Source organism: Microcaecilia unicolor, chromosome 10, assembly GCF_901765095.1.
Source record: "Microcaecilia unicolor chromosome 10, aMicUni1.1, whole genome shotgun sequence".
Classification (NCBI taxonomy): domain Eukaryota; kingdom Metazoa; phylum Chordata; class Amphibia; order Gymnophiona; family Siphonopidae; genus Microcaecilia; species Microcaecilia unicolor.
The window spans coordinates 28,148,508-28,161,648 of NC_044040.1; the positions used below are offsets into that span (position 1 = coordinate 28,148,508).

The window sequence follows — 13,141 nt, forward strand, 5'->3', positions numbered from 1 at the left end:
ATGATGGGCTTGATGGCCCTTTGGTCTGTCCCAGTATGGCAATATTTATGTACTTCCAAAACAATCAATTTAAAGGGGGGGAGGGGAATGTTCATTTTTCACTGGTAGTAACCAAAGAAAAGTGTGACTGGATACTACAGAAAGATATAAAGTGCTGAAATCCAAAGGAAAAGATGATGTGAGCAAGTTAAATTCACCTCTAGTTATGCCTTCCGTATTCTTAAATCAGTTATCCTTCTCTACGTCTCATTTTCCCACTATATTTTAGTCTGTCTCTTATGTACTCTGTACTACCTCTCCATATCACTCTACTACTACTTAACATTTCTAGAGCGCTACTAGGGTTACGCAGTGCTGTACAATTTAACAAAGAGAGACAGTCCCTGCTCAAAGAGCTTACAATCTAATAGACAAGTGAACTCTTACCTCTGCTTCAGCTGATGTCAGTCATACTTAAATTTTTTTTTGTCTCAACAGTTCAGCTGTCTTTACTCTATTGTCTGAAATCTCACTTTCAATTTTAGCTTCTTTTCTCCTTGCTTATTCAAAACGTGAGACTGGTGCAGTTTTCAGAGCATTCTGACTACTTTACAGATTTCTATTCAAAACTGCATTCCTTTATGTTGAACGCTTTCAATGACTTGCTTTTTTACTTAAATTTTTGATTTGTGTTTACGACCCTCTCTATTTACTCAATTTTGCTAACTCCTTGCTTGCTCTGTTCCAACACACACTAGCCACAACAGTACTAAACCTTTTTATCCTCTCTAAATGAACATACCAAGCATTTCACTTCACCACCCTCGACTCGTTACAAGTGGATTTATATCATACATTTTCAATAATAGCTTAAGATGAGTTATTTAGGTACAGTATTTCTCTGTCCCCAGATGATTCACAGTGTAGAAGCATCTTATCAAACCACACTAGCAGTTCACAGTCTATAGGCCTCTTTTATTAAGCCGCGCTAGCGGTTACCACACAGCAAAGCCGATGGAGCCTACTCAAAGCGAATGGGCTTTGTCGGCATTACCACACTGGGAGCTGCTAATGCAGCTTGATAAAAGAGACTAAGTTTGTACCTATCAGTGCTGCTTTATATCATACCTCCTCTCCCACACTAGGAAACATCCATTTCTTCCCCCATGTCTACATATAATCTAGAAACATTAAAACGTAGTTATATCTGATTTTAAAGAATTCTGGTACACATCTGCATCAGTGATGCAAGCTATATACACACATTAAAAAATAAACCCTCTGACCAACTGCATGGAAGCAAGCTGGAGTATTGAACTACACAGAAACAGCAGCAAAAAGGTTTTTAAATCATCTTTACCCCACCCCCAGATTTAAAGTCGACATATTTCAGAATAAGAAGCAGAAATCAATGTACAGTCAAAGCTGTGTTATCTTAAGACAATAATCATTCACAATCTTGCAAGAAATAAACACAAACTTCTCCCAGGCACAAAATAGACATAAAACCGTCTTTACAGGTAATCCATACTAATTTAAGTGTGAATTACAGGATTTTGATGTGTGTCCCAAGTGTGTATTAAGATAAAAAGTGCATTCTGTACAACGTGCTGAAATTCTTTAATATATATATTTTCCACTTGTTACCAAATAACCTATGATATTTGTTTTCAGAAATATCTAGGTGACCTAGCAGTTTCCTTCTGTTCCTTTGCACTTCCAGCTTAGCTGGAACCAGGTACTACGAGCCTACATTCACAACTTCAGGATTTTGTTTATTATGTACTCTTTATACTAAGGTGCGCTAATGGATTTCGTGCACATTAAATGATAAGATGCCCATTATATTCCTATGGGCATCTTATCATTTAGCACGCTAAACATTAGTGTGCGTAAATTTGTTAGGCCACCTTAGTAAAAGGACTCCTTAGCCCGATCATTGCAGGACTGTCCTCAGCTAGGTCCATGAAACAGGATTTCTTTAGAAGCTGTGCAATTAAGGATTGTAAATCTGGCCACCAAGTGACACCATGATATTCTCTCTCTAACTTTTGTGAATGCCACTTCTGCAATCTCTCTAGCCAAAGCAGACTAGAAGAAGCAAGACCCAATGCTGGAACCAAACACATGTCCCTCTGTAAGTGCACAGAACTTACCACTGGGCCACCAGACTTATCTTTTTTACTTTAAGCTATAGGTTCAATTATGTTTATGTTCATCTACAGTCCAGTGAGGTTAAAAGGCATTCATGCTTTCTTACATTATATTGATTTTGCCATTGGTTTTGCACCCTAAGGCCATTACGGGGGCTATTTTTATAAAGGTCATTCCACGTGTAAAGCCAAATTTTATGCATGGAAGTGCTGCATTAAAAAGACATTTAAGCAACTAAGTAATCAAGCGTAACTATAGGGCTTCTGTGGCATGAGATTTTCTACACATGCTTCTCATCTGTAAAACTAGTCACAAAACACACTCATGTGTGTTTTCTAAGAAAAGAGGTAAGTTTGCACATACATTTCTCTTACCTGAGCATGAAAATTTGACATAGTTGTTGTCTCTATGTCTTTCTTTCCCAAAATCTCCATTTTCACTGGTGAATTGGGAAAATTAAACGAAAAGTAGTCTAAGAAGTCAGGCAAGTAAGTAGCTGCCCCGTGAACAATACCCATGACATAATAAGCTGCAGAGTTTTTATTTTCACTAAACACCAGATCCACAAACTCTTCGGCAAACCTTTCTATCTCCACAGGAGACAAGTGAGAGAGTTCATTGCTGTAGGCATGGAGAACAGATGCACCTCCATTGGGCTGGTGCTCAACATGTATAAATCGTTTGAACTCCAACATATCCAACCGTTTCAGTTTATTTTGAACCCGTGGCTCCTTTAATGAGACAAACGGCAACTCACTGTTCTCTAGTACCTTGGACTCATCATTATCTCTCTTTATGGGATCTGCACTCTCCCCAAAGAAATCTTTAAGATGATCAACTGCAATCCCTTTGGCTTCTTGATCCTTTCCATCAGAAATCAATCCCGAGCAGATGGTCTGAATATATTTGCTGTACATTTTTGGGTGCTTCCTTTTTTCACCTTCTTTGTGTTTCTTTTTCTTCTTTTTCTTCACTTTTTTAATTTGTAATTCTTCAGCATTTGCTTTTGGCTTTTCATTTCCACCTGATAAATAAGAGAAGAATTTTGAATACCCTAATTTTAACTGCAGTTTAAAACCAAACAAAATCCCTACAAGCCCATCATTAATGTTCTATTTTACTACGTGTTGCATGGGTCTCAAGTGTATGTGTGTTATACACACACAATACACAAACACTTTATATTTTATATATATATATATATATATATATATATATATATATATATATATATATATATATATATATATATATATAAATAAAATAAAGGTGTCATGGCAGGCTCCATGCCAGGGACCTTCACCTAAAACACCCCCTGCCTCCCCCCTTTTGGAAACAACCCTCCAGTGCGCTAGCGAACTGATAGGACTTCTGAGACAGACCCGAGGTGCTCCCAGCAGAGGAGCAGACAAGGAACCAAATCTAAATCAACATAAGGGATCAGGCTAGGCAAATGAGGTTTGTTACCAGGAGACTAGCAGAGGTCAAACATTAATAAGCAGCAAATGACAAGGTACTCAGACTCACAGAAGACTTTGGAAGACAAGGTAAGTAAGGAGTTCCACAGTTTTATGGGTCAGGAAAGCATACTACAGAAACCAATCAGAGCCAGGGGCATTCATAGTGGATCAACTAGGTTGTGCCAGACCAGCAACCCACAAATAGTGCAGTGTGACAGGAAAGAAGAGGCCTAAGCCCACTATCTATGTAGAAGTACACATAGTAAGACCAAAGGCTTATCAGATACTATGAAAAATTAGGCTACCTTTGGGATACAAAAAGATGGCATAACTACTATTCTTGTAAAAACAGCAGCACAAAATTAAACAAGATAAAGTGGAGGTGAGATTCATTTATGGAGGAGATTAACACCTAAACAAGTAAAGCTATAAAGAATCCGTGAATTGGCCAAATATTAAATCTGTGTCCCAGAAGTAACCTACATTTAAAAGTCAGTCAAATGGGGTAAGTAGGTTGATCTATGAATGTTAATTAACATGGGTTTTGTCCATTTGAAAATCTCCCTGCCACCTTATTTCATGTAAGTAGTATTCTCTAGGGCTAAATACAACTATGGCAAAATCATGCCAAAATCTCTTTGGTGGCTAAGAAGAAATTAGGTCCTATCTGCTAATTTGCTTTCCTTTAGTCCCTCCAGACCGGCCAAGCAGGACTGGTGGGTTGTGCATGCCTTCCAGCTGGTGACTGAGATCATGATTCTTGTGTGAGACAATAAGAGCCCTGCTCAGCCCGAGGGCCGACGAGAGACTGGGCCGGGCTGAGACAAGGCCGCCCTTGGCCCCCCCCCCCCCCCATCGCCACCCCCCTCTCCACCCGCCCCCCTCCGTCCACCACCGGGCCGGGCCCCCCTGAATTCAAATCATAGCGCCTCACCTCGACCTCGCTCCGTGTGAAAGAAGCACAGCAGCGGCAGTCTGCAGATCGCCTCCCTTCAGGCCTTCCCTCCCTGTGTCCCGCCCTTGTCTGACGTATCTTGCCCGAGGGCGGGACACAGGGAGGGAAGGCCCGAAGGGAGGCAATCTGCAGACTGCCGCTGCTGTGCTTCTTTCACACAGAGTGAGGTTGAGGTGAGGCGCTATGATCTGAATTCGGGGGGGGGGGGGGGGGGGCATGGCGGGGGGGGGGGGGAGTGGAGGGGGGGGGACTGTGGCGCCGGCAGTGGCGTACCTAGGGTAGTTGACACCCAGGGCTGTTCATTTTTTTAACACCCTGCCTCCAAAATCCAGTACTAGGCATACCGAGAATACAAAACACTCAGGACCTATAGAGATATTCTACCATACCATAAGCAGTCATTTCTATGATTCACATGAGGAAGGGGGGTTTGTTCTCCGAAAGTTAGTCAAAATGTATTAAAATTAGTCCAATAAAAAGGGAAAATTAGGTTCTTACCTTGGTAATTTCCTTTCCTTTAGTCACAGCAGATGAATCCATTACGAATGGGTTGTGTCCACCTACCAACAGGGAGAGATAGAGAACACTGCATAGTGCCTACTGGACGGCTAGCTCCATCTGCCTCTCAGTATTTGAAGCTTCCAAAGCACTGTTAAACCGCAAAGTAGCATAACATGAACTTTCCTCACGGCGAACGAACGCCCCAGAACAGGAGCAATAACACAAAGGAGGGACGAACTCAACCTCCTGTAGTAGAACAGAAATCCTGAAGACTGTTTTCCAACTTCTCCCAATGAGGGAAGATGTCTGCAGGAAAAACTGAACACAAAACAGAGTCAATCAGGGAGGGATCATGGATTCATCTGCTGTGACTAAAGGAAAGAAAATTACCAAGGTAAGAACCTAATTTTCCCTGCCTTGTCATCAGCAGCAGGTGAATCCATTACGAATGGGATGTATCAAAGCAATCCCTAGACAGGGTGGGAACAAGCCACACCACGCGCCAGCACTTGTGCTCCAAAAAGCGCACCCCTCCTGGCAGCCACATCCAGCCTGTAATGACGGGCAAAAGAGAGCTTAGAAGCCCAAGCAGCAGCACTACATATCTCTTGAAGAGAGAGTGCTCCCGTCTCAGCCCAAGAGGAAGAAATCACTCTTGTGGAATGTGCCTTAAAGGCGTCAGGCGGAGGCCGGCCAGATAGCAGATATGCAGAAAAAATGGTTTCCTTAAGCCAACGGGCTATAGTGGCTTTAGATGCTGGAGACCCTCTGCGAGGACCTGACAATACAAAAAGGTGATCAGAGGTCCTGAAAGCATTTGACATCTGCAGATACTGCAACAGAGCCCTGCGCACATCCAGAAGGTGCAACTGCCCAAAAGATTCCGGAAACTCCTCCCTAGAAAAAGGGCAGAAAAATAGGCTGGTTTAGGTGAAACGCTGAAACCACCTTAGGCAGGAAGGAAGGCACAGTACGTACCGTAACTCCGGACTCTGAGAATTGCAGAAATGGGTCTCAACAGGACAGCGCCTGGAGCTCCAACACCCGATGTAATGGCCACCGAGAAAAATGTCTTTAGAGTCACATCCTTCTCCGAAGCTCGCCTCAGCGGCTCGAAGGGCGAACACTGAAGAGCCTTTAATACTAGCCCCAGGTTCCAAGCCGGACAAGGTGCCCGCACGGGAGGACAGAGCCGAAGCACCCCTCTACGAAACCGTGCAATGTCTGGATGCGCAGCTAAGGAGAGGCCAGCCACTTTCCCTCGAAAGCATGCCAATGCTGCCACTTGCACCCGCAGGGAATTATAGGCAAAGCCTTTTTGTACACCATCCTACAAAAAGTCAAGAATCGGCGAGACAGAAGCCCGCATGGGTGTGATCATCTTTGGAACACACCAGGCCTCAAACTGGCAACAAATCTGGGCATACGCAACGGAAGTGGACCGCTTGCGGGCCTGCAAGAGAGTGGAGATGACCTTGTTAGAATAGCCCTTGTCTCTCAATTGTGCCCTCTCAATAGCCATGCTGTAAGACCAAAGCGGCAGGGATCCTCCATGGTTACTGGGCCCTGTGTCAACAGGTTCGGTACCAGAGGCAAAGGAAGAGGAGCCTCCACCAGCATCCGCCGAAGGTCCGCATACTAGGGCCGCCTGGGCCAATCCGGGGCAATGAGAATCACCACTCCCTGGTGCAGCCGAATTTGCAGGAGTACTCGCCCTATCAAGGGCCAAGGCGGGAACACATATAGGAGGCCCAGAGGCCAGGGTTGAGCCAAGGCATCCAACCCCCGCCGAGCGAGGATCTCTCCGTCTGCTGTAAAAGCACGGGACTTTGGCATTTGTGCTTGATGCCATCAGATCCGCTACGGGCGTTCCCCATTTGGCACAGAGTTGAAGGAACACTTTGTCTGCCAACTCCCACTCCGCTGGGTCAATGTGGTGTCTGCTTAGATAATCGGCTTGCACGTAGCTCCGACCTGCCAATGTGAGCTGCTGACAGGAACTGTAGATGTAGCTTGGCCCAGTGGCAAAACTGAGTGGCCTGCGCGGCCAGTGCTCTGTACTGCGTTCCGCCTTGACAATTTATGTAGGCCACTGCCGTCGTATTGTCCGACAGCACTCTGACAGCCAATCCCTCCAAGGTCGATTGAAAGGCCAGCAATGCCTGGAAAATTGCTTTTAACTCCAAGCGATTGATGGACCACTTCGATTCTTCGAGTGTCCACAGACCCTGGGCATGCCTCTCCTGGCAATGAGGTCCCAGCCCTTCAGGCTGGCATCGGTTACCACCAGGCACCAGTCGGGGAGCGCTAACGGCATTCCTCGCCGCTGGTGCTGTCTGAGAGCCACCACTCCTTGCTGAGTCGGACTGCAGGGAGCTAACTGAGTCTGCACTGATAATCCTGGGAAATCGGAGACCAACGTTGTAGCAGGAAACACTGCAGCGGTCTCATGTGTGCTCTCGCCCAAGGCACCACTTTTAGGGTGGCCGTCATCGACCCCAAGAGCTGGACAATGTCCCAAGCTCGCGGGCAAGGCAACCTCAGGAGCAGACGGACCTTGGTCTGAAGCTTGCACCTCCTTTGCTCAGGTAAAACCAACCCCGAGGCCGTGTCGAACTGAACCCCCAAATACTCTAGAGATTTAGAGGGGGGTCAGGTGACTTTTGGGTATATTGACGACCCAGCCCAGAGATTGCAGTACTGAGACCACTCTGGCTGTTACATGACGACTCTCTTCTGCAGAGTCCGCTCTGATGAGCCAGTCGTCAAGGTACAGGCGAACCCGGATACCCTCTCGCCTGAGAAAGGGAGCTACTATCACCATTACCTTGGAAAAGGTTCGGGGAGCTGTGGCAAGGCCAAAAAGCAAGGCCCAAAACTGAAAGTGTTTTCCCAACACCGCAAACCGGAGAAACCGTTGGTGCGGGGGCCAAATAGGGATGTGCAAGTAAGCTTCTTTCATGTCCAGAGACGTCCTGGCTGAACCGCCGCAATGACGGAGCGCAGTGTTTCCATGTGGAAATGCCGTACTTTGAGTGACTCGTTGGCTTTCTTCAAGTCTAGAATGGGCCGAAAAGACCCGCCTTTTCGCGGCACCACAAAGTAAATGGAGTAATGGCTGTAGCCGTGTTCGGCGGGAGGCACGGAGATCACCGCTCCCAGGTTCAACAAGCCTTGCAAGGTCTCCTCTACTGCCGCCCGTTTGACGGCAGTGCCGCATCGGGACTCCAAAAACACCTCTCTCACTGGGGCAGTAAATTCCAATCTGTAGCCGTCTCTGATCAGGTCCAAAACCCACTGATCTGAGGTAATCTTGACCCACTCCTCGAGAAAGAGGGAAAGACGTCCTCCAACTGCAGGAATCGAGGAGTGGGCCGGTGCACAATCATTGAGAGGGTCGCCCATGAACTCCAGCCCTTGAACTGGCCGCTGCGGAGCGTTTGTCCGAGCGAAAGGAGTTCCTCTGCTGAAAACGGGCACGTGAAGTAAACCCAGCAGAACGCCCCGGGAGGTACCTTCTAGCTTCACAGAAGCGAGGTCTGGAAGAGGAGGGAACCGCCTGACCCTTGGAAGAAGGCCACGGCCTATCCTCGGGTAACCGCTGGGGTTTAGCATCCCTCAGGCCCTTGACAATTTTCTCCAACTCCTCACCAAATAGGAGAAGGCCCTGGAAGGGCAACTTCACCAACCTTTGCTTAGAGGCCATGTCAGCTGCCCAATGCCGTAGCCATAGAAGGCGGCGAGCGGCCACCGCCACAGCCATCTGTTTAGCTGAAGCTCTGACCAGATCATAGAGGGCGTCAGACCAAAATGGCAAGGCTGACTCCATCCGCAGTGCCACCTCCGCAAGGGGCTCCGCTCCATCTCCAGGCTATTCCACTGCCTGTTGCAATCAAGTGAGGCAGTCTCGAGCAGCATAACAACTGCACACAGATGCCCGTAAGGCTAGGCCTGAGATTTCAAAGGACCGTTTCACTGCTTCCAGCCGTCGGTCCTGCATGTCCTTCAGGGCGACCCCTCCCTCTACTGGGAGGGCAGTCTTCTTCGTCACAGCTGTGACTAGGGCATCTACTTTAGGCACGGCCAAGCGTGCCAAGTGCTCCTCACTAAGAGGGTATAAGTGCCCCATTGCCCTGGCAACCTTCAAAGGCCCCTCGGGGTCAGCCCATTGAGCCGAAATAAGCTCTTGGATGGAGTCATGCAAAGGAAAAGCTCGAGCAGGTTTCTTAGTACTTGCCATCCTCAGATTACCCGAGGAGGCCTCGCCAAGCGCAGGATCTTCAATAGAGAGGGCCTGCAAGGCGTCAGAAATAAGCGCTAGCAGCTCCTCGCGGTGGAAAATCCTAACCGCGGTGGGATCATCTGGATCCAGTGGCAATCCGGCACCTTCCTCTGGCTCCTCAGACCACGAAGGCCTGCCAGACCCTTCAGAATCCCCACAGCCCGACCACGGGGGGGGGGGGGGGGGGGAGGTGCGCCACTCTCTGAAGGGGAATTTATCTTTCTACGCTTGTCCTGCGGCCAACTGTCTGGGGAAAAAATGCCTGATGGCAATCCCGGGCCGGCCTCCACCAGAGGGGAACCAGGTAACAACACAGAGTCAGATACCTACGGCAGAGCCCTCTTTAACATGAACGCTTTTTGTAAAAGCAACACAAACTCAGGGGAGAAAGGCTCACCCTGGCCTCCCGGTTCCAATCTGAGGCAAGCAGCTCCTCTGGTAGCCTCCATCCGAGACTCCCCTCCGGACTCAGACCCCTCCCCGCTCCTGCGGGGGTCGGACCATGATGTGTATCCAAGATGGCGCCCGCTGCCAGCTCCACCGAGCGGGAAGAGACATCGCTCGCCATGATCATGCCGGTCCTGATGTCTGAAGAGCACGGTTTACAGAGCCCCGCTGCTGATCTGTGCTTGCCACAACGTGAACAGCGCTTAACAGCCTCCGCAGCCATCGCCGAAAACAGAGGAAAATTTCAAAATGGCGGATTTGTGCCAAAAACGCCCAATCGCGGGCCCTCCCCGGAGGAGCTACAAGACGCTCTTACCTCAACAGAGTCCCAGAGCTCCGGTCATGCTGCACAGACAAAAGATAGCCTCAGAATCGCAGCGTTAACAAGCGCGTCGCGTTTTTTTTTTTTTAACGCTGTGAGGAAAGTTAGAGGCAACAGCTACAGAGGCACCCCGGAGGTCCAGAAGAGCGGGAAAGGACGAACCAATGTGCCTGCATCCACATAGAAGAGAGTGGGAAAGGCAGAGACAGGGCACACCTATATGCCTGCATCCACATAGGGGGAAGGGTAAGGAAGGGAAAGGGCTAACCTATGTGCCTTTAAAGTGAAGCTGCAATAGCCACAACACCCCTGCTACAACTGGCAAAAGCACAGGAGCCACCCCAGGCAGATTCTTGAAGGAGCTGAATAAGCTGCGTCCAACCTTGCTGGGAGAATACTGAGAGGCACTATGGTTTTCAGTGTTCTCTATCTCCCCTGCTGGTAGGTGGACACAACCCATTCGTAATGGATTCATCTGCTGCTGATGACAAGGAAGACTGCTGTCAGCACCTGGGCCCTGACCAATAAACTGAAATTGAATGTGCAAAAAACCCAAGGTCCTGTGGTTCCAAAATCAGGGAGTTGAGGTCCTATCATCAATATCCTTGACCAATGATCAAATCTTTACAGTCGAATTTGAAACCAGAGTATTAGGGGTCTTGTTTGACTCTTCACTCACCTTCACTTTCCATTATTAACAAGCTACAGAGAAAACGCTATTTAAAATCAGACAGCTATGTCTACTCAGATCTTTCTTTGACCAAAAGCCTTTGCACTACTAGTCCAAATGTTAGTTCTACCTCACTTGGATTACTGCAACATTCTATTTCTTGATATTAACTGTCAATATCAGAAAAAAAAAAACTGCAAATCATACAGAACACAGCTGTATACAGACTGACTAGATACACTAGTGTTTCAACTCATCTAAACAAACTGCACTGGCTTCCCATAGCAGAAAGACTCAGATTCAAAGCTGCTTGTTTAGTTTTTAAAATCTTACCAGGCTTCTTCACCTCTGAACTGCTGACTAAGACCGCTTCGCTATGTCTGGTTCAGTCTAACAGACTGAAACAACAACTGATGGTAGAATCAACGTTCCAAAAGACAATTAGAAATCAAGATGATTTTCATTTCTCTATTCCTCGTTCTTGGAGTCAAAATATGGAACTCTCTACCTAATCCCACCAGAACAGAAAACAGCTATCTCCACTTCAGAAAGAAGCTAAAAACCTCTCTCTTCCCAAAGACTGCTTCATAACAATTCATCATGACTTCTACCTCCAAGTACCATCCATTATCTTTTCCTTAATGTTTTTAGTCTCATGCATTAATCCAATGGTCTGTTTCTTAAACCTCACACTAACACTATTTGCTTTTGTCTCACCTAGAATGTAAACCGCACTGAACCCAGGAAAGAATCGAGTTAAACTGAATTATGTTACCCTGTTTCCACTGTATTTTTAGATCTACCTCAACACATTTTAGAACGTTATACTATCTATATCTAGTATTTTAACACACAAAGATGTTGCAAGCACGATTTCTCAAAATATAGTCCGATAAAGATGCTATAATTCAACTGAACTTACTTTTTTGTACCACTTTCACTTCTCCATTCTCCTTCTTGATTTCATTCATAATTTTGTGTTTCCTTTTTACTCTTTGCTTCTCCTTTCCTCTCTCTCTAACTCTGTTGTCCTTAATAAGATCTGAAAATAAATTTTTAAAAAGGAGTTATGCAATAAATTTTTAAAAAACACCTCAAACTGTTTGCTGCAATGTTCTTTACATTCTGTGGCTGGACACTGAAAATAAGACTACGTGAGATTTTAAGTATCAGTAGCAAATTAGAAGCTGGTCATTTCATGCAGACAGATTGATAGAGCAATCAGCTATTTATTCAGCTGTCGGGCATTTCTATATTCTTTAAATGAACCGCACATGCATCTGCATAAATACATATACCATTTATTTTGCTGAAATTACACTTTAGAAGAAATGAAACATTAAGATGACAGCTGCTAAGTTCTAAAGGCAGAAGTTCTCAATGCAGTCCTCAGGATACACCCAGCCAGTCAAGTTTCAGGATATCCACTGGATGACCGAGGGGTAAAAGAAGCACTCAGAAGAGGACAAGGCCATAGCAGAGATTAAATGAATTCTTTGTTTCGGTCTTTATTGAAGATGTAGGGAGATACCCGTGCTAGAAATGGTATTTAATGGTGATGAGTACAGAGAACTGAAAAAAAATCTCTGTAAACCTGAAAGATGTAATGGGGCAATTTGACCAACTGAAGAGAAACAAATTGCCTGGACCAAATGGTATACATCCTGAACAGTGGCATATCTGTACAAGGTGTGTCTGTTGCATATGCACCCCCTGCCTGCTCAGTGTGGACACCAGAGTAAGGCTTAGAATGCACTGAAAGAACTAGAATGAGGCTGGAAATACACCAAGTGAGGATACTGGAGCACCAGAATGAGGCTCCCTGAGAGAGGCTACTGGGGAACCAGAATGAGGCTTCCTGAGAGGCTACTGGAGCACCAAAACAAGGCTTGGAATACACAGAAAGAAGGTTCATGATTTAAAGAACGCACTGTTACACCCGGTCAAAAATTCCTGGCTATGCCATGGTTCCATATTAAGAGATAAAAGAAAAACAACACTATTTAGGTAAACATTCATTCTAGGGCTATATCGAATATTCGTATTTGATTCAGCCCCAAATACATTATGTTTACTAGTTCACTTGATATACTAAAATCTAAAAAATTATATTGCTCTTGAAAATTGAGAAACAGTATGCCATTATTATTTCTTAATAAATACGAGCCTCAACAGCTGGCCCAACATCCTTCTCTCCATCCATCTCTATTTCCCCTTCCTCCTATCCATCTCCCGTGCACAGTCCAGCATCTCTCCTTCCCCTTTTTGCCCTGCCCACGGTTCTCTCTCCCTCCCCACGCGAGGTTCTTGCTCAATTTCCTCCCTCCCCTGCCTGAAGTCTGACATCTCTCCCTCCCTTCCTGGGCTGCTG

At 46.2% G+C, this 13,141-nt stretch overlaps 1 protein-coding gene across 1 annotated transcript in view; it reads right to left on the reverse strand.

The window, feature by feature from the left end:
- The window catches only part of RSBN1L (round spermatid basic protein 1 like), a 73,890-nt gene that overhangs the window by 27,127 nt on the left and 33,622 nt on the right, over positions 1 to 13,141 (reverse strand). The window contains 1 exon segment of the mRNA XM_030216572.1: positions 2,508 to 3,157. Within this exon segment, the coding sequence (XP_030072432.1) occupies positions 2,508 to 3,157 (650 nt within the window).